Raw genomic sequence first — 25,189 nt, forward strand, 5'->3', positions numbered from 1 at the left:
CGTCGTGATTTAATTTAGTTTTAATTGTTTTTTTTTTTACCTACGTGACTTTTACCGAAAAAAAAACAAAGTATGGATCCTTGCAGTCACGAAAACTGCAAATCTAGAATGAATCATATATTATCAGCGTGTTTGATTACATGTTCACCACAAGTACATGTGGAAAATGCAAAAAAGGGTAAAACCTATTCTGTTTTTTAAATCCTTTATATTAAGTTCGCTTGCTTGCTTAGGACCGTGCAAATCTTTCGGTCGTTTTTTACCCCACTTCCCGTGATCCAATCGAGCTGACTTTTTCCACACAGACTCGTTGTGCGTGACAATGTTCGTGGAAATTTTCTTCCAAAATTTTACACTTTTTAGGACAAAAATATATTTAATTTCCAATTGCTTAATGGTGCAATGCAATCATCTGACCCATAGGTGGCAGCCATCTCAAGCCAGAGGACGAGAAGACTCTAGCCACCACGCATATAAAGGATTTATAGTGAAAAACTTTGTTTTTACGGGTTATACTTATTACACGTTAAGTGTTGGTGCAGTTGCGCAATGGTAAGCACACTGCACTACGAACCCAGAAACCCGAGTTTAATTCCTGGCCACGGGCTAACGTTAGTGGCGAGCAATATCCAAACTGCGCCTGGACTACCTTCACCAAATCGCATTTAACCAGTGCGGTGAAGTATGGTCAAACAAGAACCCGACACGGGGTGGGGGAGGCCATCATCTGGCAAAGGCAGAACACGGAAACATTTCCAACAATGAGAAAATCATCTCAGAAACACCTTTACATCAGCATATTTTATTTAATTACTATTATTTTAATATACATAACTTTGCTAAACAGGAGGGGAAAAAATAAAATTAAGTTGAACTCAAAAACAAATAGGGTGGGTGGGGGGTGGGGAGAGGTTGGTCAAAGTTTCGACTGGCGTCATTAAGAAGGCAAATGCAATGAGTGGAGGGCCCTTGGCTTTTGAGACAAGGAAAAGGTCAACAAACTCCAACACTGGTGGGCAGACAGCACCACGCCACCCTGATGGGACAGGAAGCCGTCCTTCCCCGAAGGCCTCAGAACACACGTGAAGAGATAGAGAGCTGCACGAATCAGAATCTTTATCCTACAGAAATCCGATGAGCAATGGATCTCTTTTTCCCCCACACATGTCCAGCAGTAAAACGTCTGGAAGCATGTTCCCTTTGCAGAACACCGCAGTTTCAAACACTGGCTGCCCGACCACATTTCGCACCGTGGAAGGCCTGGTTTTAGAGAAGGCCCTCCACCTACGTCGTACTGCAACGTCTGACGTTTCGCTCCACGTGCCAGATTTTTTTTTTCCCAACGCGTGGAGCTTGAATGTCAGGACATGCCGAACGTGTGCTTGAGCCCCCCCAAAAAAAGAAAGCCAAGGGGTTTTAAACCTTGACCTCATTTTAGGCATCTGATAAAGCAGCATCACCTCATTCGGTTACTCACATTCCCAAAACTGACCAGCTTCATGTGTCCTTGGTTAGATTTGTGTAGAACCTGCACCCGCCACTTGGAAGGTGGCTGTGGTGTTTGGGGTCGGAGGTCAAAAGACTCGAGCTGACAACAGCGAGAGCCCGGGTTCCAATTCAGCTTCCAGGAAACCTGCTTCTCAAGAAGTGTTGATGATCTCAGCCCAATCACCATTGATTTCTCACACACACACACAAAAGCCATCACGCGTTAAATTTGGTTGTTTACTTAATTTTGGTGAAATTCCAGCTAGGGAAAGCATATCACCGACTGTCTTGCAGCAGGGCAAGTTAAAATATTGAAATTCCTTCTCGTGATTCAAAAAAAATTATCACTTGAACGTGATCTCAGTAGTTCTTCTGAGATCACGTGTGACAGGTCAACAACGACCCCCATGGAGGGATATGCAACACACGGGGTGGTGCATCGGCCTGGGAGAGTTCCAAATGGACACTAAACGCGACGGTGGCAGCAGGCCAGAACGAGACACCCCCTCTCCTCCTCTCGAAGGGACTTTCTCCCTGCGTCCCTGCTGCTTGAAGCAGGGCGCGTACGACCCAAGGGGGGAGAACATGCTTCCAGCAGTGCACGCTGCCTCATGTTCCAAGACGCCAGATACTGCTCCCAAGGGGGTGGGGAGGGGGGGGCACACACACCCACACTAATAAAAGTTCCAGTTTCAAAGTACGGTATAATTTTTGTACAATTCTATACTCTATATTTATATACACACACACACGCGGAGTACACACGGAGGACGCTGCAGAAACGCTGACCAAAGTGTGCATGTTGCTCGCGGTACGATTTACGCCGTTGCGTTGACCCGCGGTGCATCTTGTGGTTCAGTGAGAGTCCACTTTGTTTATTTATGAAGGGGGGGGGGGGGCAGGCAAGGGAGCAAGATATGCACAGGGCCCGGGACAAGAGGACACATTGGACCGTTTCGTCGGTTGGCTGGGTAGGGGCGAGGCGTCAAGATCAACACACAAAAACCCTCCATGTGCACCCAACTCTGCGCCAAGGTCGTAATAACTTTTAACGTTTACAAATTGCTCCCCTTTGATCACGTGAGGGCCGGTTGAGATTTCTTACCCGTTCCTAAAGTTGCCGCGATCATGGCTGCGAGGATAAATCGTACGCTATTTATTTATTCTTAACGATTCCGCTCGTTGAGCCGGGAAAGTCTCGCCGGGTGCCGAGACTTTTTCGCAGTTACGGTGCGATGTTGCTACATGTCATCTCTAGTTGAGCGATTTCTTAAAAATGCGACCCAAGAAAATCACCATCGTCTGCTCTGCGCAATATCCCCTTAACATTATTTTATCATTGCTCATTTTATTTAAAGAATATATATTTATTTCCTCATTTAAAATGTTTTACGGATTAATTATAATTCACAAAAGTAGTAATAAAGTATATATTTTTTACGTTATACATTTTAATTGCCGTTTTGTGAAATGTCTTCTGGGTAAATTGCCAGCACGGTGGTCATGTTATACGCGGTAAGCCTTACAGATTCGTAAAGTTTCAACGAATAGAAAAACTTGTGGCTTATGTTGAGCAAATTGCAGTAGCGAGGATTGAACTTCGAAGCATTAGTACTTTTCAGTACATCAAAGCGCAAAATCTTGATGTAAATAACGTGAACTATAATTGCGAAGGAAAACTGATATCGCGATAGTCATATCGTGACATTTGAGATCGTATCGCGAACAATTATACACCTCGCCAACTCTGCGCGTTGCACGCAGCAGGGTAATATCGGGCAAAAACTGGGGCGATACGAGGATAAGTTACTCGATTGAGTTGACGCACGGCGGAAATCACCGCGCCCTACTGGCAGGCCAGCTCCCGCTTGCAGGTCAGGCGCTGAGTCACCTTCTGCCGCACACACACGGACAGCTGCCACGGGGGGTGCCCCCTTTCAAACGTGTTTTGAGAGGAGACGAGATGCGCAAGTCGCTCGTCGCTGCGATTGGCGCTATCGCTATTCATTTTCTACCATGTCGTTGCAGAATAAAATATCACCCTTCGCTTTACGTTACAACCGCAGTCGCGAATGCAACACTGCGTCACGGGTGAACACATACGGGGACTCATTTACTTACGAATATTCGACTTACGAACTTTGAGAAATACGAACAAACCTGTCCTTATCGCCAATTGCCTGTTCCGACCGAGATTCGCAAGTTCAACCGCCGCGCAATAGATGGCGGTGGTGGCATCTACGTCTGTGGACAGAACATGAAGAACCAGTGACATCTACAGGAGATGATACAGCCATTCCCCGTGTTTAGTGTACATGCCATAACAGCACGTTTGGAATCGACAGGAGTTAAGTTGGACTTTGGAACAAATCAACTTGCGAACAGACCTCTGGAACCTAACTCGTTCGTAAGAGTCCCTGTATATGCCAACGTTTTGGGCAATCGCCGTTGGGTAAGAGCGTAATGATTACCACTGTGATAATGTCTACTCGTTTATCAGCCCATGTGGGAACACCAATTAAGTTCTATTTGAACCGTGACGTTATTTTTAACCCGGTGGAGATGGTCCAATGTGTTCCCCCTGTTTGCCGGTCGGTAGTGCCAAGCAACTTTTTTTTGCGTAAAACTTAAGAGCTGGAAACCAGAGAAGGGCCTGATAATAAAAAAAACACATTCCGCATGTCGCCAGTAAACTACGGAAAATGACTCAAATCCTACTTGGCGCGCATGACCCTAAGAAGGGAAGGGGAACGGAAGCTTTAGAAAAGTATTTTAAAGATGCAATATTGTGTTAATTTCAATGTTGCCGTCAAATTCCTCACATTCGGGGGCAAATGCAATCACCCCCGCCGCAGCAGCGGAAACCACAGCTTTAAAGAAACTGAACTAAAGAAGAAACAGCCGTTCACTGAAAAACATCGGCGTAAGGGCAGGGACATTCAATAAATATGAGCTTCAGTTCCCCTTCGAAAGGCCTTTGTGCACGTATGCATGCACGCGTGTGCTTCGAACCCCTGCGCAGCACTTGTGTTTTACTTTTATTTTCTTCGGGAAGGCGATGTCGGTACAGGTGGGAGCGGCCGGGGTAAAGGCTACACAGGTGGCGGCGGCTGGGGCCGTGAGAAGTTGCATAAGGTTCTGTCTGCTCGTTGAAGCCACTCGAGAAAAACAAATCAGTTTGGGGTGCGCGGGCGAGGTGGTGGGTGGCTGCCGTCGACGCCAAGAGCCCGCGTGCCCGCCACCGTAAACAAAACCAAACGGTCGCCCGGAGGTCACGCAGGGTCACCGACCGTCGAGCCGTCGGGCACTCGTCTGCCAGATCCATTGGCCGGCTTAGCTCGCTCGGTCGCTCACGGGCGTGGGGATGCGCGCGTGGTTGCACCGTCACTCATTTACCCGCTCTAGCAACTTGACATTAACTTATTTGAAAAACAAAAGGTTTGTCTCTTTCTCTCTCTCGACGGCCGAAGCGGATAGGCGTCGTCCTTGGCCAAGTCTTGCGGGGGGTGGGGGGGGGAGTGAAGGGAGAGGAGAAAAAAGTGGAGGAAGCGGCAAATGCTACGACTGGAGAGGGGGCGGGGTAGAAATGAGAGAAATCGAAACGTGCGAGAGGATGATGAAAGAGCAGCGGTGAGAAAGGCGGGAGAGAGGTGAGAGAGAGGTGAGAGTGAGCGGGTAAGGAGGAGAAAGCAGAGAAGAATAGAGGCGAGAGAAGAGCTGAGCAGGAAGAGACAGGAGGGGGGATGGGGGAGGTGGTAGAGAAGAGGGGATGGCGTGGGGATAGAGGAAAGGGGATGGTGCGGGAGCGGCCGGCTTCAGGACTCGTTGCCCGAGTCGTCCTCTCCGTCGTCGCAGTACTCCCCGGCGAGGCCCTCGTCGTCTTCGTCGTCGTCCAGGTCGTCGTCGTCGTCGTCGTAGTCGTACAGCTCGTCGAGCAGCATGTCGCAGCCGCTCTCCTTGGCGGGCAGCTTGGTCTTGACGCAGTACTCGGCGAGGGTGGTGGGCACTTTGACGCCGTCCTTCTCGGCCTCCGCCTTGGTCGCCACCACCTGCTTCCTGCGGGGGTCACGAATCAGCGGCGGGACAAACGTCGGGTAGCGCCATCGACCGCGGTGAGGAGAAGAAGAACGGCAAGACTCGGTAAACGTGCCGCCTGCGCCCGGCGTTCTCTCTCGGAGAGGGACAACTGGGGAGGAGGAACCGCAGTCGAAGCAGCAAGTCGGCCACGCGGTGAGCCGGTGTCAAATTGCCACCCCCACCCACCCCCAACTAATGCTCTGCGGTCCGCTATGTATTCAGGTGTTAATCGGCCAACCAAGGAGCTGTTTACATGTGGGATGAAACCGGAGCGCCCGGTGAAAACCCACGCGCGTGTGCGAGGGCGCGACACTCTACCCCGACACGGAACAGGTGGAGTCCACATTTCTGATGTACCGCCTTCTGGCGAGCCAGGGTACTGCTCTTCCACGACACCCAAGGGGAGCTTCCCAACGTTCACGTGATCTAGCAAGCCTCGCTGCTTCGGCACACGAGTGACGCGTTGGAGAGCAGTGTCACCAAGTTTAACCGTCGGCTATGACGTTTCTCTGGTGGGTTACTCACCATCTATTTAAGGCCCAAGACTGGGGGTCATTTTCACAATTCTGGCTGTAACTATCGGTGACACGTCCACACCCATTTAATGTTGTTCAATCGCTCTCCCAACACACCGGCGGTGCTGAAGCAGTAATAAATTGGCCACGTTTGTTCATCACGTGACAACTGTGGAGGAAGGTTTACGACACACATTCTATTTACGCGATCTGACCCAATAAAATAAGAATGATTAATGAATCGGCAAATTGTCACAACGCCAATTCAAAATCCTCCACTCCAATTCATGTGATCATGTGTTCCTTATTGCCTTGTGCGGTCAGTAGCCACTTGCTAGGTCCACAAACGTCCCGTGAAAGACCCCGACGCAGATCACTGGCGTATTGCCCCTATTGGACATTTGTGAAAAAGAGCTTCATAGGTTATCGGATTCCTCCAGTATAAATAGTCTGATTCTGAACTTATGTGCCGCAACCCTAAACCGCATCGGCACACAAACCACGGCAGCAGCAGCAGTAGAAGCAGATACTTGATGCACGAATGGCAGATCAAAAAACTCTCCCACCCAGAACAGAACCATGGAACAAATAGCGACGACATGGCCTGTTCACAAACACGAAGGAGAGGCATCGCGCCAATGATTCGCCACTCAGCTGCTCCAGACGCAATTGTCAGGCCCAACCACCTCGGTGTACAATTACAGCTTTTGCTCCGCATCAACGTTCGCCGTTGTGTGAAGTCCACCCCTTGTGTGCGTTTTTTTCCCCGTGGAAAATCCAGCGCCTGCGGCGAGCACGCTGGGCACGGTGGCGCCAGGCGGCTCTCCGGCCGCACTCACTTGATGATATCGGCGTACTCCTTGTCCCGGCCCTTGCTGTCCCTCCACTTCCTGTACATGACGGAAGCGTCCACGTTGGCCGGCGAGTAGGTGTTGGGCTCGTTGAGAAGTGAAATCACGCTCAGGAGGATCGTCCTGCACAGCCGTGAGAAACGTCAGCGGGTTGGGTGCGAGGTGACGGGTCGTGTCTTTTTGCGTTTCCCTTTGTCACGCCACCCCGATTTGCAACGCGCCGGCGACGCAAAAGGTGGCCTGGGACACACGTGCGCGGCTAATGTAACGTTGGTTAAACGAGAGAGATAAAGGACGGGCCTTTCGTTTAGCCATGTGACGGCCTCCTCGGGAAATTAACAAAAAGTTACAATCTTCTTGGTTCTTTCGGTAAAGTCACGTAGAAGGGAAATAATAAAATAATAAAAATAAAACATAATAAAATAATTCTCAGACGCTGTCTTTCCGTCTGAATGAATTCAGACGCTGTCTTTCCGACAGACCTGTTCTTCACCTGAGGACGGCTGCTTGCGTTGTGGCCGAAACGTCGTGAGAATTATTTTATTGTTTAATTTTTATTATTTTATTATTTCCCTTCTACGTGACTTTACCGAAAAAACCAAGAAGATGAATCCCTGCAGTCACGAATGCTTTAAATCGAAAAAAGTTACACCCTGTGACGTCAGAAGGGACACTTTGCCAGAGGCCCGTTCTCTTTGGGAAAACTTTTTTAAAGCTGCAATTGGGACTAGAGACCAAAATCCCACAGCTCTGTTCTTTTATATGACGGTCATCATGCATGTGACTGTATGTCAAAAACAATTGATCCTTACGCTTTTAACTAATATTAGCGTAAGAATGAAATAACATTGATTCTTACGCTAATATTACACTCATCACGTAGTGTAAAAATCGATTTACATTATTCCAATTTTAAGTTTGCTCACAAAATCTTAAGGTACGAATCGATGGTATGAATGGGACAACAATTATAATCAACTCTTGTATTCAATTGTGTAAACCCAAAATCACGAGGCCCGAATCACGAATACTCAGCGAGTTGACAACGGGGTTTGCAATTTGTCGCAGCACCATTACCAGCCACGTTCAATCCACTGCTGGATGAACGCCTCCCCGAGCCACCAATCCCCTCCTCTCCGCGATCCTGCGCTTTGAAAACCCACACCAGCGCCTGCACAGGAGCCGATTTCACGGCCCCAATCTCATCATGGGACCTCCTTTGCCAGTAGCTGCTCACCCCGAGCTCTCATTACTCTGGTTGTGCGTTGTATTTGAATTGTGCGCCTTTTGGCGTCATCTGGTCGAACACCATATGAGACTAGGCTCCATTGGAAAGCTGTCTCTGGTGTGGACCAATCAGTTTCAAAGACAATGCATAAATTATCAGAGTATTGTTTTTTGTTTGCATTTGACTGCAAGTATTGTGGTTAATGTAAGCATGATTCCTTGCAAAAGGTGTCAGTTTTGTTGCCAGAAAAAAGGGGAAAAACCCTATCAGGCCCCAATCTCCTCGGGAGGGACGAAACGTCGCGCGCGTCATACGTTCATCGTTCTGTCTGCCATCTCACCGGACGCTCTGCGTGGGATTCCATCTCTCCGAAGCGAGCTCTCCGCTCTGCGGATCATCAACAGGCGGGTGGAGGATGGATATACACACGTCGCCGTTCTGCGGGAGAGAGAGAGAGAGAGAAAAGAAGAGACCCGAAGTTTACCACCGCTGCCAAGTGACTACGACGACAACAGATTGCGCAACCAGCCAAAGTGCCGAGCCTATGGCAAATTCTGAGGCGTTGTCAATAAGCGAGCGGCTCATTGGTGTCTCACAAACACTACATTCCACCCTCTTAGTCACCTAGCTCGCTTATGTCACGGGCGGACGACCCTGTTGTTGATGGCGCTGTAGTTGGCTATGTTTAGCTCTCAGCAAAATCGCTAAAAATTGAGCGTTGACATCATTAATTTGGCGATTCTGTAAATAGATTCGATGGTGAGCGACCTATGGATGGGCAAGAAACGACGCGCCGCGTCAGGGATGAAACCGGGCTCTTACACACGTCGAATTGCGCACGTAGGAATTTATTAGGACGTGACGAATGTGTGTAACTATTTGTTACACGTCGCTTGTAATGGGGTCACCTTGACCCCAGCAACCACTGGCGGTGCTACTTTTATCATGATGTAAAAGATCAGACTCTTGTAATCGAATTCAGCACTGAGTTACAACTCGTACCTATGAACACAACAGTTCCCTCCATAGCAACGTGGAATTTCCACAAATGGCTCAGGACTGCCAGTGGCGATGCCTACAACCAAATGTGGACAGTGCCACCGTTCCGCAAGTGGGGGGCTAACAAACTCGAGTGGGGGGGGGGAGGGGCAAGGGGCGCTGGAAGCGGGGCGGCGGGCTGACATGTGGGGCAGCATTGACGTCACACACTGACATCATACACTGACGCCACATACTGACGTCACACACTTCCCGGTGACGTTCGGTAGGCGTGTAGGAGCAGTAGCCCAGGGGACAGGACAACAAGGCAGCTTGGCTTCACGTGCCAAGGACTCAAGCTCGAGTGCTCAGCTTAGATCACGTAGAACTTTGTTTAACTTGCTCCCCCATCGGCTACAGCGTCTCTGCATAGAGCGACGCTGGATTTCACTCGAGGGACCGATAACACTGGTTACACTTTTTCTGGCATAAGGTATTCCAACGGCTTTAATGTAATTTTGGGGTGCTGATTCCAAATATGGCATCAGTTTTTGTCTATCACATCAGGTTTTTGAGATATCAAATATTGCATTTTCAATAAAAACTGCAGAAGAAAAATATTAAATGAATGTGGATATCTACATAAAATGATATTATAAACACACTATCCTAAAAATACAGCACCATATTTTAACACTAAAGCAGTCACCGACTCGCAACAACTTGCAATCATAAGTGACAGAGTTAATTTCGGGTAAAATCAATGAAAATGGGGTATGCCGATAGCATAAAAATGAAATTAGTCTAAAACAGCTGCAAAAGTCCAGGCCAGAAAAAAAAGGGTTTTTTTTGTTGACCAGTGTAATCGGTCGGAGCGCTGGGCGCGGTGGTCATCGAACCGTGCTATGAACCCCCGCTACCCAGAGTTCGATTCCCGGCCCCCCCTACACAGACCCGTGCCAACTGGCATGCTGAAGTGGCTTGGTTGGGGAGGCTTTCATCCATCAGCTAATAGATTAATACTTTATTGGGGAGGGGGAACCCACATTGCAACATCGTCCCCTACTGGCGGACTTATACCAGTCTGTGAAATGTAGCAGCTTCACGATAGCCTTGCCCTATAGGAATGGTGCAAATACCAACTGTGCCGATTTAAAATATCACAGCCGATGATGAACTCCCGATTGGCCAGCGGGGTCAATCCACCGCTGGATGAAAACATCCACAAACTGTACAGTACATTAGTCTTAAGGCTATACAATCAGCTCGTGTTATGAACATGGGACTCGTTGAATTTAAACGATAAGCGAGTCTCATTCAGCAAAGATTACTTTTTAAAAATTTTAACAGGAACAGTGAGCGCGATTACCACAGCCAGCCATAAACATGAAATGGGTTTTGTTGTTGTTGTTGTGCGCTCCGAAAAACAAATCCCTTTACGTGCACACTTTTTTAGACGGCATTGGCATCCGCCCAGTCCCACCTCATAGATGTTGGGGTGCCACATTTTCGTCAGAAATCTGAAGGTTGGCGGAGAGTAGGGGTAGTCTTTGGGGAACTTCATCTGGGCCTATGGGAAATCGTGACAGAGCAGTACATCCATTAATGAAGGCACCTTGTTAACAGACGTTTAACATTCAGGAAATTCACTTGAATATACATCGTTCATAAACCAATGTAATGCCCTATTATAAACAAAAAATGTTCACTATTTTTGTTTGACCAGGCAAGGCCCACTAAGCTACACAGCTCTTTTTCAGAAGCAACCTGGCCACAAATGATAGCTCAACGAAGTGGCTCATCATCACGTGGACATGTATAGCAGTCAAATACTCTAAACGCGCGATGTTGATTCGTAATGCAGAGAGAAAAACCAGAGGACCCGGAAAAAAAATCCACGCAACCACAGGGAGAACATGCAAACTAACTATACAGGCATTAGGGTCGGGATCGAACCCACTGCCTCCTGCATACCAGGTGAGGGGGTTAACATCTTGCTACTTCTAGATGAAGGCCTCCCCATAGAATGTCGGTCATGGGGGTTGTTTGATCATACTTCACCACACTGGCCATGCTGACCTTAATATGTGCTCACTTAACAGCACTTGCCGAACAGTTTGTAAAATTACATGAGAATGTCTTTTTATAGTTTGTGAAAGTGTGTGTATGGATCAGTGAGCATATTATATAATGTACACGTGAATATAGATGGCATCTATAACAAGGATAACAACTAATTGAGAGCAGATTTTCTAAATTTCAAAAGATGACCTTGAAAATGAAAATATTTACTGAGGATACCTGCACCCTGAAGAAATGGTAACATTCAAACTGGGTTCTTCTGTAACTAGTAGTCAATTACTATTCTTTCCCGAACTAAATTTCCTTTTGGGCAGAAAATTAGAACACACCTCGCTCTATAAATCATCTTTCTCTATGCTCTGAAGGAATATACAAGATAACACTGGCCAGTTGCAAGGACACTGTTGTAAATGAAGACAAGCCTTAAGTACTTTATTTAAGCACATAATGACGACCTCTGTAAGCTCCTTCGACCTGTAAACAGTTACGTACAACACCTCAAGTGTTTAATGCCTCGTTGCACCGCTTCAATTGATACATGAAGGGAACATTTGTTAAGGTGTTGTTGTTGTTGAAATGTGGGAATTGAACTTAATTATAACAGACCCATGTGATGGGTAGCACAGAGCAGTGAAGCAAAAACCAATATGCACTGGCCAACATGGTGAAGCATGGTCAAATAACCCCTACGACATGCACAGCGCGGGCAAGGCCCTTATCCAGCAGCAGTGGACTGACAAAAGCATGTGCACACAATTAACACATGGACTGCCATTTTTGTCAATCCACTGCTGGATGAAGGCCTCTCTCCACACTGTGTCAGTCACAGCGATGCCCCTTCTACTTGGCAAGGAAATTCTCCGCGGGTCTATAAGGTCTACTTCAGGAGGGTCCTGCACGTGGATGTTTGGCCTATTCCATTTACGGAGTTGTTACCCGCTCCGCACAGACGGAGGCTATCAACTTACAAACCCAGAGGATAACTGCACGAGGCGTCTGCAATGTCCTGCAAACCCTAAATTCCCTTGGGTAGCATCTGGTTTAAGCTGTTTATCACCGTTGCTTATTGGAGGTAATGTGACTGACACAAGTGTAAATATCAAACCGAACGTGGCATAGGGGTGTACTGATATCAAGAGAATGATAATTATAAATTCACCATCCCTCTGAGCAAATAATAATAATAATGGAATTTATTTAATCAGCAGAGTCGCACCAGTCTAAACTCATTTCAGGAGGGTCCTGCTACACTGACATGTGTTTTTTTCTTACTGAACGTGGGAAGAGACTGGAATAAGAGTGTATGTAGAACTTCTTTCGCACCGTACGAAGCCATCAGGGGTACGGGGGGTGCAGAAAGACAACAAACTAAAGAACAAAATAGCCAGAGAAAACCCCAAACAGCAAAGACAGATTCATTGATGTAATTCTATCTCTTGGCCTAACCTGGTAACCACAGCTTACAACACTTGGGTAATAGCTAACCGTGAATGCTGTAACTGCGTAAACAATTTGTTGACGCGACGATTGTTTTTGTCTTCACACAATCATTCGCATGCAATAATTGTATCGGAGTGGTGGTTATTAGTGCACCGCACTACGAACCAGGCCACCCCAAGTTCGATCCTCCGGTCGCGGCTATCATCAGAAGCGATCGATATCAGAACCAGGTCCCCCTGGGGGCAACCTTTTTCTTCATACACCCACAATGACCAGCGTGGTGAAGTATGACCAAACGACTCCCACGACTGAGACGGTGTTGAGGCCTTCAGCAGTGGACCGATCGACAAAGGGCTTTGAAATGATGAATTCGCCGTGAACTATCGCACCCCTTTCGATGTAAATCGATACAAGACGAAAGTACAGCAGGTTGTGTGGTCACTGCATATTGCAAAATGACGATTGTCATTTAAACGACAGTTTAAAACGTAATTACTTTGTAAATGAGCCCACTAAAAAGACCACGATAATAAGAACAATTACGTTAGCCTCGGTAGTAGTAAACAGTTTGAGTGCCGCACTAAAGCTTGTAAAACATGTTTTCCAATATCATCATCTAGATTTGAAGCTTTCGTGACTGCAAGGATTCATACTCTAGGGTTTTTTCGGTAAAGTCATGTAGGTAAAAATAAATAATAATAACAATAATATTTCTATTATTATTTCTATTCTTTATTTTTACCTACGTGACTTTACCGAAACAACGTAAGAGTATCATCATCATCCTCCTCCTCCATGGCAAATCCACTGCTGGATGAAAACATCCACAAACTGTACAGTACATTACTCTTAAGGCTATAACAATCGGCTCGTGTTATGAACATGGGACTCGTGCTTAATTTAAACGATAAGCCGGTCTCATTCAGCAAAAATTACTTTTGAAAGTAAATAGAACTAAGTAAGCTAACATAGAAGGACCGTGATAATAGAATAAGCACTCAACTCTAGAACATTTACAGCCGCTCTCGCCTCGTTAAACATCGCCCCCCCCCCCCCTATACACATTAAACTAGCAAACACGAGGCTTCATCTCGGGGCGTTTAAAGTTCACAGTACGAGACATTTGACGACTTGCGCCTCATTTTAAGTTCACGAAATACGCATTTGCTTAACCTACGTCCGACCCCCCGACCCCCTCCCTCCACCGCATCCCGCCCCGTCTAAGGGACACAGCGTCGGCGTCGCTCGCTAGTAAAGCCGTAAAAAGCCTTCACTAGGCCCGAAGCCGTCGGGAGGGCCTTGCAATGATTCGACTTTTAATTTTTTTTAAACCCCCATTTATTATATAACGTTTTTGTAACACCATCCCGGGATGGTGTTTTATCGACGTAGATGCCCGATGAGTGGCCGTCAATGATGTACATTTACAAACAAGAATGGTACTGTCGTTGCGTTTGTACTGTATGTGCCTATGGACTTCTTTCGCGCCGTACCACGGCTGTTTGACGACCAATTCTGGTGACCTTCACAGCTGCAAGACAACTTCACTCGACAAGTTGTTGTTTCTGTTCACATTGGACCCCTCTCGTCGCGAGAGTTAACTTACCCCAAGCCCCGACTTTACAGAGGGACAACTTGGGGGCCTAGCAGGCAGCGTTTGTCAATTTGTTGACGGAGCTGAGTCACTCTGGCAAATGTATTGCGTGTGTTGATGAGTTAGATCAATATAGCAAATGTATTGTGTGTGTTGATGAGTTAGATCAATATAGCAAATGTATTGTGTGTGTTGATGAGTTAGATCAATATAGCAAATGTATTGTGTTTGTTGATTAGTTAGATCAATATAGCAAATGTATTGTGTGTTGATGAGTTAGATCAGTATAGCAAATGTATTGTGTGTGTTGATGAACTAGATCAATATAGCAAATGTATTGTGTGTTGATGAGTTAGATCAGTATAACAAATGTATTGTGTGTTGATGAACTAGATCAATATAACAAATGTATTGTGTGTGTTGATGAGTTAGATCAATATAGCAAATGTATTGTGTGTGTTGATGAACTAGATCAGTATAGCGAATGTATTGTGTGTGTTGATGAGTTAGATCAGTATAGCAAATGTATTGTGGTTGTTGATATAGATCAATATATATCAAATGTATTGTGTGTGGATGAGCCACAGATCACTATGTGTTGATGAGTCAGATCAATATAGCAAATGTATTGTGTGTGTTCATGAGTTAGATCAGTATAACAAATGTATTGTGTGTTGATGAACCAGATCAGTATAGCAAATGTATTGTGTGTGTGGATGAGCCAGAGATCACTATGTGTTGATGAGTCAGATCAGTATGTGTTTATGAGTCAGATCAATATAGCAAATGTATTGTGTGTTGATGAGTTAGATCAATATAGCAAATGCATTGTGTGTGTTGATGAACCAGATCAGTATAGCAAATGTATTGTGTGTGTGGATGAGTCAGATTAATATAGCAAATGTATTGTGTGTTGATGAGTCAGATCACTATAGCAAATATATTGTGTGTGTGGATGAGTCAGATTAATGTGTTGATGAGCCAGATCAGTATAGCAAATGTATTGTGTGTGTTGATGAACCAGATCAATATAGCAAATGCATTGTGTGTGTTGAGGAGTCAGATTAATATAGCAAATGTAGTGTGTGTTGATGAGTCAGATCACTATAGCAAATGTATTGTGTTGATGAACCAGATCAGTATCGCAAATGTAGTGTGTGTTGATGAGTCAGATTAATGTGTTGATGAGTCAGATCAGTATAGCAAATGTAGTGTGTGTGTGGATGAGCCAGAGATCACTATGTGTTGATGAGTCAGATCACTAGAGCAAATGTATTGTGTGTGTTGATGAGTCAGATCAGTATGTGTTGATGAGTCAGATCAATATAGCAAATGTATTGTGTGTTGATGATCCAGATCAGTATGTGTTGATGAGTCAGATCAATATAGCAAATGTAGTGTGTGTTGACGAGTCAGATCAATATAGCAAATGTATTGTGTGTATATGTTGATGAGCCAGGTCACTCTAGTGAATGTATGAACTTCTTTCGCACCGTCCGTAGCCAACCGTGCTAAACGGAGACCACCTGGTCTCTTGAGCCCTCAACCTGGTTCAATAAAATAAACTTGAACTAAACTTGAACTTTCATGTAGAAAAAAAAATCGACAGCCAAAACGATCAATCCACCACCGCCACAAGCACCGACAAAGCGGAGGACAGCCAGCCAGCAGGTCACCTTAAAGTATCCGCCCTCGTAGAGGGTGTTTGGCGGCCCGAATATCGCGACCTCCCAAACGTAGAGGTCCGCCTCGTCCACCAGGGTGATGGCAAAGCCCTCCATTGGCTCGTCCTGCTGAACACCCTTGAGCTCCCGCAGGAGTGCCTTCTGAGAGGACGATCCTGGTCCCCGTGGGGACGCCATCGGCCCCGAGTCTCTTCCAAATCCTCTCTCCAGGGGTCACCCCAAGTCCTCTTCTCTCCGAGTCGCCGAGTCTCCTTCCGACCCCCCCGGCCTCCTTCTCTTCGAGATCGACCACCAAACCACCACCACCCGGGCCGCCCCCCACAGCCTCGAGTCTCCTCCGCAACTTCCGACGGCGCTGGAGCTTGGGAGGGCGACAAGAGACCATAAATGGTGGATTAGTTGTTTGATCAGACTGCTCGCTCACCTGTCTACTCGCTAAATTGTATACCAACTCACCCGCTCATTCGCCCACTCCGTAAACCGTTCTGTTATCCACTCACCAACTCACTAAAATCACACACACAACTACTCACCGACTTACTCGCTCGCCTAATCGCTTAAACGCCCAATTCACTCACTCAACCGCACTCTCACCGACACCGCTTCATCATCCATTGAATCTACTCGCTCACTCACCCCACACACTCGGCCTCCATCCACTCACCAACTCACCCAGCCCACTCCCTCCCCTCCATCACTCACAAGGTGGATGATGGGTGGTGGACACGCGATGGGTGGTGGGCACGCGATGCCAACTTCGCTGTGACCGGAGGGCCGACTTCTTCCTTAGATCGACCTGGAAGAGGCAAAGGTGGTGATGAAGGTGTGGACGTGATGGTGGTGGTGATGATTCCTTAGTGACGGTGGTACGGTGGTATTGTAGCGATGGTGGTAATAATGAAGGTGATGATGGTAGTGATGGTGTGGAAGGTAGTATTGTTGGTTGTGATGGTGGTGGTGATATCAATTGTAAGAGATGTAGTAGTAGTAGTGGTGGTGGTGGTGATGGAGGGGATGGATGCAGGTCGTGACGGTGACGATGGCGGTAACGTTGATGGTGGTCTATTACATATCGATGGTGGTGGTGATGAAGTTGGGTGTATTGATTGTGATGTTTGTGTTATAAATAATGAAAGGCAGTGACGGTGGTGACATCGGTCATGGATTAAGCGATGGTGTCGGTTATTATGGTGGTGTTGGAGGTTATGGTGGTGTCGGTGATTATGATGGTGTCAGTGGTTATGGTGGTGTCGGTGATTGTGGTGGTGTCGGTGGTTATGGTGGTGTCGGTGATTGTGGTGGTGTCGGTTGTGCCGGCGATTGTGGTGGTGTCGGTGGTTACAGTGGTGCTGGTGATTACGGTGGTGATCGTGGTAACTAAGAATGACCGGAACAAATATGTGCAAGAGGGTGGTTGCGTAAAAGGAGACAGAAGTCGATGGGTGGTAGTTGTGATGGTGGTGGTGTGATTGTGGTTGTGATTGTGGTTGTGATGGTGGTGGTGATGGTGGTTGTGATGGTGATGGTTGTGATGGTGGTGGTTGTGATGGTGGTGGTTGTGATGGTGGTGGTTGTGATGGTGGTGGTGATGGTGGTGGTGTGATTGTGGTTGTGATGGTGGTGGTTGTTGTGATGGTGGTGGTGGGTTGTGATGGTGGTGGTTGTGATGGTGGTGGTTGTGATGGTAGTGGTTGTTGTGATGGTGGTGGTGGTTGTCATGGTGGTGGTGGTTGTCATGGTGGTGGTGGGTTGTGATGGTGGTGGTGGGTTGTGATGGTGGTGGTGGTTGTGATGGTGGTGGTGGTTGTGATGGTGGTTGTGGTGGTTGTGATGGTGGTTGTGGTGGTTGTGATGGTGGTGGTGGGTTGTGATGGTGGTGGTGGGTTGTGATGGTGGTGGTGGTTGTGATGGTGGTGGTTGTGATGGTGGTGGTTGTGATGGTGGTGGTTGTGAGGGTTGTGATGGTGGTGGTTGTGATGGTGGTGGTTGTGATGGTGGTGGTTGTGATGGTTGTGATGGTGGTGGTTGTGATGGTGGTGGTTGTGGTTGTGATGGTGGTTGTGATGGTGGTTGTGATGGTGGTTGTGATGGTGGTTGTGGTGGTGGTTGTGGTGGTTGTGATGAAGGTGATTGTGATGGTGCTTGTGATGGTTGTGATGGTGGTTGTGATGGTGGTTGTAGTGGTTGTGGTGGTGGTTGTGATGGTTGTGAAGATGGTTGTGGTTGTGATGGTGGTGATGGTGGCTGTGATGGTGGTGATCGTGGTGGTTGTGATGGTGGTTGTGGTGGTGGTGGTTGTGGTGGTGGTTGTGGTGGTGGTGATGGTGGTTGTGGTGATGGTGGTTGTGGTGGTTGTGATGGTGGTTATGGTGGTTGTGATGGTGGTGATGGTGGTTGTGGTGGTGGTGATGGTGGTTGTGGTGGTTGTGATGGTGGTTGTGGTGGTTGTGATGATGGTGGTTGTGATGATGGTGATGGTAGTTGTGGTAGTTGTGATGGTGGTTGTGATGGTTGTGATGGTGGTAGCTGTGATGGTGGTTGTGATGGTGGTTGTGATGGTTCTGGTGATGGTGGTTGTGATGGTTGTGATGGTGGTGGTTGTGATGGTTGTGGTGATGGTGGTTGTGATGGTTGTGGTGATGGTGGTTGTGATGGTGGTGGTTGTGATGGTGGTGGTTGTGATGGTGGTGGTTGTGATGGTTGTTATGGTGGTTGTGGTGGTGGTTGTGCTGGTGGTGGTGGTTGTGGTGGTGGTTGTGGTGGTGGTTGTGGTGGTGGTGGTGGTTGTGGTGGTGGTTGTGGTGGTGGTTGTGGTGGTGGTTGTGGTGGTGGTTGTGGTGGTGGTTGTGGTGGTGGTTGTGGTGGTGGTTGTGGTGGTGATGGTGTCACATTTACAGCTGGTCGGTGGTGAGACGACGACGACGGGGGTTGAAGTTGGGGGAAGCTTAAAAGCCCCAAAAAATTTGAGTGAAGTTAATTTTAACCCCTCCCTCCCTGCCCACCCTCCCACCACCAGCAAAACATAAACAAACAAGAGCGTCAACAACAACAACAACACACGGGGGGGGAGGGGGGGACACACGACACAACAGAGCCAGCCCCGATGATGGCTCGCTCCACAATAAATTCCCACAGCCGACAGATAAACGCGCCGCCTTTCGTTGTTGTTGTTGTTTGTTTACTCTCAACAACACCACGACAACAACAACAACACCACCACCAGCACCACCACCACGACAGGCGTGACCAAGGACGTTTGTTACGTACCGGGGTGGATGTCTCTCGCTCGACCGGTGCCCAACAGCAACAGCAGCAGCAGGAGGAGGAGGAGGCGGTCTGAAAATGGCTGTCAGCTGAGTTCGCTTTGTGTGACGACACCGGGCGTCGTGTTTCAGCCTCCTCCTCCTACTCCAACTCCTCCTCCTGCTGCCTCCCTCATCATCATCCCTCCCTCATCATCATCCCTCCCTCCCTCACCACCCCCCCCTCATCATCATCCCTCCCTCATCATCATTCCTACTCCTCCTCCAACTCCTCCTCCTGCTCCCTCCCTCCCTCATCATCATCCCTCCCTCGTCATCATCCCTCCTACTCCTCCTCCTCCCTCCCTCATCATCATCCATCCCTCCCTCCCTCATCATCATCCCTCCCTCCCTCCCTCGTCATCATTCCTCCTCCTACTCCTCATCCTCTTCCAACTCCTCCTCCCTCCCTCCCTGCCTCATCATCATTCCTGCTCCTCCCCCTCCCTCCCTCATCATCCCTCCCTCATCATCATTCCTCCTCCTCTTGAGGAACGAGTTCAACTAGTTATTATACGTGTACATGCTAAAGAATGCAGCAGTTGCTGAAGACTTCAATGTTGCAACCTGACAAAAATATTGGATTTTAATGTCGGAAAAAATATCAATCGTTTTAATGTTGACGGCAGTTAGTTTGAACATTTGTTTAAAAAAACTAAAAACCATATCTGATTTGTTAAAAGTATTATAAACTCGACGTGTCCTGGCGATTGGGGTCCGTCCATAAATGACGTCACGCGATTTGGGACGATTTTTGACCCCCCCCCCCTCGTCACGCGGCGTCACAAAAAGTCAGACCCCCCCCCCCTCAAATATGACGTCACAAAACTCTGCCCCCCCCCCCCAAAATAAAACATGCTTCAAATCGCTTTAAACTATTGTCATTGTAGTGCGTATTTAATGTGGCGCTGCACTCTGATGTTGTAGGAGGAAACATTTATTAAAAAGTCTATTTAATTAAGTAGAACGTGTTGTCTATATTTATTTAAAGTTGCGCATTTTTATGTGACGTCACATTTCTCAACCCCCCCCCCTCGTCACACATCGTCACAAATGTCTGACCCCCCCACCCCCCAGGTGCGTGACATCATTTATGGACGGCCCCTAAGGCAACAGCCAGGCAGTGAGCCGGCACCAAATTACCCCTCCAAGCTCTGTGGTCCTCTACATATGAAGGTGTTACTGACCAGTTAATTAGTGTTTTACACGTTGGAGCACCCGGAGAACACATTCCTGCGAGGGAGTTGGTAGGAACGTTGGGTTGCTCGGTCAATGGCCAGGGTCAACGGCGGCGTGGTGTATTCCGCAAATATTGCCGACTGTGAGGGCAGGCACAAGCCGGAGTGAGTAGGTTAAACGTTGAGTTTATAAGGGCACCACGGGGTGACCAGCCCCTCCCCACCCAGCCCCACCCCTCCCATCCCCCACCCCGCCCCACCCTCCCCACCCAGCCCCTCCCCACCCTCCCCACCCAGCCCCTCCCCATCCTCCCCTCCCCACCCTCCCCTCTCCACCCAGCCCCACCCCTCCCATTTTGGATGCACGACGGACGGACGGACACAATAATCCCCTGTGGGCTGGTGTAACCCAGGAGGTTCCTACCAGTAAAACCTATGCGTGCAAGGGAGCAACACGCTATCCCATACAGATTGAAAAAAAGGGGAGGGGGGAGTCCACATTTTGCTGTTACCGCCTTCTGCTGGCAAGCCACGGTATTGCTCCACCAGCCCTCTGCCTCCACAGCGCTGGATCACACCGCACGTTGCACTACCTCCCATCTCTCCTTCGTATTTCTTCGTCAATGTTTTTTTTTGTGGCGGAAAATTAATTATGAATGAATTGGAGTGCCGGGGAAATAAGTCATATTTAAAAAAACTTTTTAAAAAACACGCTTTCATGAAATGTTCTAGTAATGGAACAACTCCACCACTCCAGGAAGTGGCCCCGAAGCTTGCCACGACGTAAGGGACCGTGGGCAATTACAGCCAACGTCAGTTGAGCGTGGACAATTATACCCAAGCCGAAACATAACATATAAAAAATAACGTTTTAAAATATTAAAATTTTATTTTTTATGATAGAATATAGTATTGTCATCAGTATGACATAAGTATACCAAGTTCGCAGTCGATACCATATTGGGAAGTGGGTAAAAATTTAGTTACAAGATTTGAGAAAAGTGTGTAAAAGAAAAAAAAATATATGAATGATTTGATATATATACCGTACTAGCTGTACTACCCGGCTTCGTCCGGGACTTGGATCCACCACGCCCGGCCGCCTTTGTATCCCCAGTGACGATGTTCACACACCACACCAGTTACTCGTTTGAGGCTGAGTCGACCTAGGGGAGGCCCAGGAGCGGTTGTAATAATCGTCACCGGTGGTGGCCGTGAGGAGGGAATCGAACTCGGGTCGCCGGGTTCGTAGCGCTAACCTCTACACTACAATGCGTTACGCTTCCACGTGCGTGGGTCACGTGACAGATGGACGTCACAGCTCACTGGCCGTGCAAAAAATATATGCATTATTGAGCTCCCACCCCCCCCAAACATAGTGTATTTTAATAATTTGTGTATTGTGTACAGTCTGGAAAGTACCCACTTGGCAAATTTCCCACATGGCAAGTTTGTTGCATGTCGGGAAGTACGCTAAACATTTTGAACAGACACACATATTCACAACTTTGCATTTTATATACATGGAAATATATGGGCAATGCACAGGTAGCCCTTGCTGGCTAATCCACCGCAGACCAACCAATATGTGACTCATGTGGCTGTCACGCGCTGGCACGCGACAAATGTATGTTGAACGTGAGCATGCCGTTTTATTGTTTTCAAACAAATATTTTATTGGGCGCAAACAATTCGCATGCCGTCACTGCCGAATGCAACATTTCCATTTCGGAGGCACACGCGCACCGACACGCATGTTCACTAATCACGCGAATGCACGGTTGTGCAATTTGCACGTGACGTTACGCTGCTGTGTCTTTGCTCCCAGGCGTGTGCCTCCAAGCATCAACTCGCCGGTGGTGAAGATCAACTAACCGCAGCCCGCCACCACCCACAACCCGCACGGCGTGGGGAGGCCACAGCAGTGCACGTGGTGTCAGTGCCGGATTATCCTCGTAGCAAACGTAGCTACGTATGCTGCGTGCCCCGCACTTTCAAGGGCCACCCGCGCTAAATGCGTTCAAGCCCCGCGCTTTCAAGCGGGGGGGGGGGGGGGGACCTACAAACTAAACGCAACAAGCAGTTCTCAAGAAATGAGTGTGTCAATCTAGATTGACTTAAAAGTGCATAGCGCCCAGTGGCTCTTCTAATATCGGAAGGAAGAGCGTTCCAGACGGCCGCATCATCATCACCATCACGTACTCGCGTGTATGTTGAACTTCTTTCACACCGCACGTAGCCAACCGTGCTAATGGGAGGTGCGGTGGAAGGACAACAATAGAAAACGTCATTTGGCGACGCTGCGTTGGGCAGTGCTGCAGAGAGGTGCAATTTGGCCCGGTTTCAATGGCGCAGGTCCAGAACCCGCAACACAACTTCATATTGAAGTGTATGCTGAACTTCATACCGAAGTGTATGCGAAACTTCATACCGAAGTGTATGCTGAACTTCATACCGAAGTGTATGCGAAACTTCATACCGAAGTGTATGCTGAACTTCATACCGAAGTGTATGCTGAACTTCATACCGAAGTGTATGCTGAACTTCATACCGAAGTGTATGCTGAACTTCATACCGAAGTGTATGCTGAACTTCATACCGAAGTGTATGCTGAACTTCATACCGAAGTGTATGCTGAACTTCATACCGAAGTGTATGCTGAACTTCATACCGAAGTGTATGCTGAACTTCATACCGAAGTGTATGCTGAACTTCATACCGAAGTGTATGCTGAACTTCATACCGAAGTGTATGCTGAACTTCATACCGAAGTGTATGCTGAACTTCATACCGAAGTGTATGCTGAACTTCATACCGAAGTGTATGCTGAACTTCATACCGAAGTGTATGCTGAACTTCATACCGAAGTGTATGCTGAACTTCATACCGAAGCTTTGGTTCGAAAGGGTGGCAGCGGTGTCCAATACATCGCGACCCACCAGAAAGTTGTGACCAACAATTTACCCCCTTGCACTACACCGTACACATGTCAAGCATTCCTCGGAGGCCGTGAACTTTGTAAGCGTTGCTATTTTTTTTATTTTTAAGTTGAGGATTTTTATTTGCCGTATTTGTTTTTCGCTCGCAATGTCAGCTTGGGGCGGCGGTGTGGGTGGCGCAGCGTGAACACCAGAGCCTCGCGGCAAGATCGTCACGTGTTTAACACGTGAGAGGAGGCTTTCGCGACAAATATCATCCTTAATAGAGTTTTTTTGGGTTAGATCGCGTAAATATATAAATGTGTCGTTAAAACCCGCCACCACCCGACACAGCCAACTAGTAAGGGTTGTCACGTAAACAGAACGTGCCAATTCGTCACTAGTACAGCACTAGTGTGTAGTGTAGTGTTTGTGTAGTGTTTAGTAGTGTATAGTGTAGTGCATAGTGTAGTGTATAGTAGTGTATAGTGTAGTGTAGTGCATAGTAGTGTATAGTGTAGTGTATAGTAGTGTATAGTGTAGTGTATAGTGTAGTGTATAGTGTAGTGTATAGTAGTGGATAGTGTAGTGTATAGTAGTGTGTAGTGTAGTGTATAGTGTATAGTAGTGTGTAGTGTAGTGTATAGTGTAGTGTATAGTAGTGGATAGTGTAGTGTATAGTAGTGTATAGTGTAGTGTATAGTGTAGTGTATAGTAGTGTATAATGTAGTGTATAGTGTAGTGTATAGTAGTGGATAGTGTAGTGTATAGTAGTGTATAGTGTAGTGTATAGTGTAGTGCATAGTAGTGTATAGTGTAGTGTATAGTGTAGTATACTAGTACAGCACACCGGTGTGTGTTGGAGAGCCAAGCCACAACATTTACAATCTGAGTACGACGTGCAAAGGCGCAGAAGTGTGGTCAACACATCTACGCCTCTATATAAGGAACGAAACAGTAAGACTTCTCCACAAATCTGGCTGTTGCCTGATGAAGCTAGTTGTAATTACTGGCGAAACGTCGTACTCAGATTGTAAACGTTGTGGCTTGGCTCTCCAACACACCGGTTAGTGCTGTACTAGTATACTACACTATATACTACACTACTATACACTAAATTTCGATTTAAAGCTTTCGTGACTGCAGGGATTCATCTTCTTGGTTCTTTCGGTAAAGTCACGATATACTACTATACACTACATGATACGCTATACAATATATTACACTATACACTACACTACTATACACAATACACTACATTATACACTAGTGCTGTCCTAGTATACTACACTACAATACACTATACACTACACTATACACTACAATACACTACACTAGTGCTGTACCAGTGACGAATTGGCACGTTCTGTTTACGTGACAACCCTTACTAGTTGGCTGTGTCGGGTGGTGGCGGGTTTTAACGACACATTTATATATTTACGCGATCTAACCCAAAAATCTCTATTATGGATTGTTACTGGTGTTGGCCGTGAGCGGGGTTCGTAGCGCAGCGCGCTAACCGCCCCACCACCGCTCCCCACTTGCACCGCAGACACGACGTGACACAACACCACGTGGCGTTATCCACAGCTCTGCTCATACAATCATGAACCAGTGGTGGGGTGTCTATCCGTGTGGAGTTTTGTTGTGTTCTCGCTTCCCCTGTCCTGCAATGAAAAAAAATGTTTTAATCTTTATTGGCTAAACTTCCCAAATTACCTTAAAGTTTTAGATTTGAAGCTTTCGTGACTGCAAGGATTCGTACTCTTAGTTCTTTCGGTGAAGTCACGTAGGTTAAAAATTTAAATAAAAATTATTATTATTTTATTAATTTTAATTTAATTTTTTTACCT

At 47.2% G+C, this 25,189-nt stretch overlaps 1 protein-coding gene across 2 annotated transcripts; it reads right to left on the reverse strand.

Moving 5' to 3' along the window:
* Nucleotides 1–786: 786 nt before the first annotated feature.
* LOC144736185 (ubiquitin-conjugating enzyme E2 R2-like) lies at nt 787–19,341 on the reverse strand. Of its 2 annotated transcripts, XM_078618774.1 has the most exons (7): nt 19,206–19,341; nt 16,641–16,734; nt 15,930–16,299; nt 10,621–10,707; nt 8,500–8,597; nt 6,920–7,054; nt 787–5,544 (listed from the first exon to the last, which is right to left on the reverse strand). In XM_078618774.1, exons 3-7 carry the CDS (start codon nt 16,113–16,115, stop codon nt 5,304–5,306), a joined length of 747 nt encoding a protein of 248 aa, XP_078474900.1. In that variant the 5' UTR covers nt 16,116–16,299; nt 16,641–16,734; nt 19,206–19,341; the 3' UTR covers nt 787–5,303. The 2 variants fall into 2 exon arrangements, with proteins under 2 accessions (XP_078474900.1, XP_078474901.1); XM_078618775.1 differs by lacking the exon at nt 16,641–16,734.
* Nucleotides 19,342–25,189: the final 5,848 nt, after the last annotated feature.

Source organism: Lampetra planeri, chromosome 59 (assembly GCF_965212315.1).
Source record: "Lampetra planeri chromosome 59, kcLamPlan1.2.h2, whole genome shotgun sequence".
NCBI lineage: Eukaryota > Metazoa > Chordata > Hyperoartia > Petromyzontiformes > Petromyzontidae > Lampetra > Lampetra planeri.

Excerpts from the sequence above, each read along its gene's own strand:
- LOC144736185 (XM_078618775.1), bottom strand. The coding sequence starts at position 16,115 with ATGGCGTCCCCACGGGGACCAGGATCGTCCTCTCAGAAGGCACTCCTG. Across the intron at positions 8,598-10,620 it reads GGCACCCCAACATCTATGAG|AACGGCGACGTGTGTATATC; the intron begins GTGGGACTGGGC and ends TCTCTCCCGCAG. Across the intron at positions 7,055-8,499 it reads AATCCCACGCAGAGCGTCCG|GACGATCCTCCTGAGCGTGA; the intron begins GTGAGATGGCAG and ends ACGGCTGTGCAG.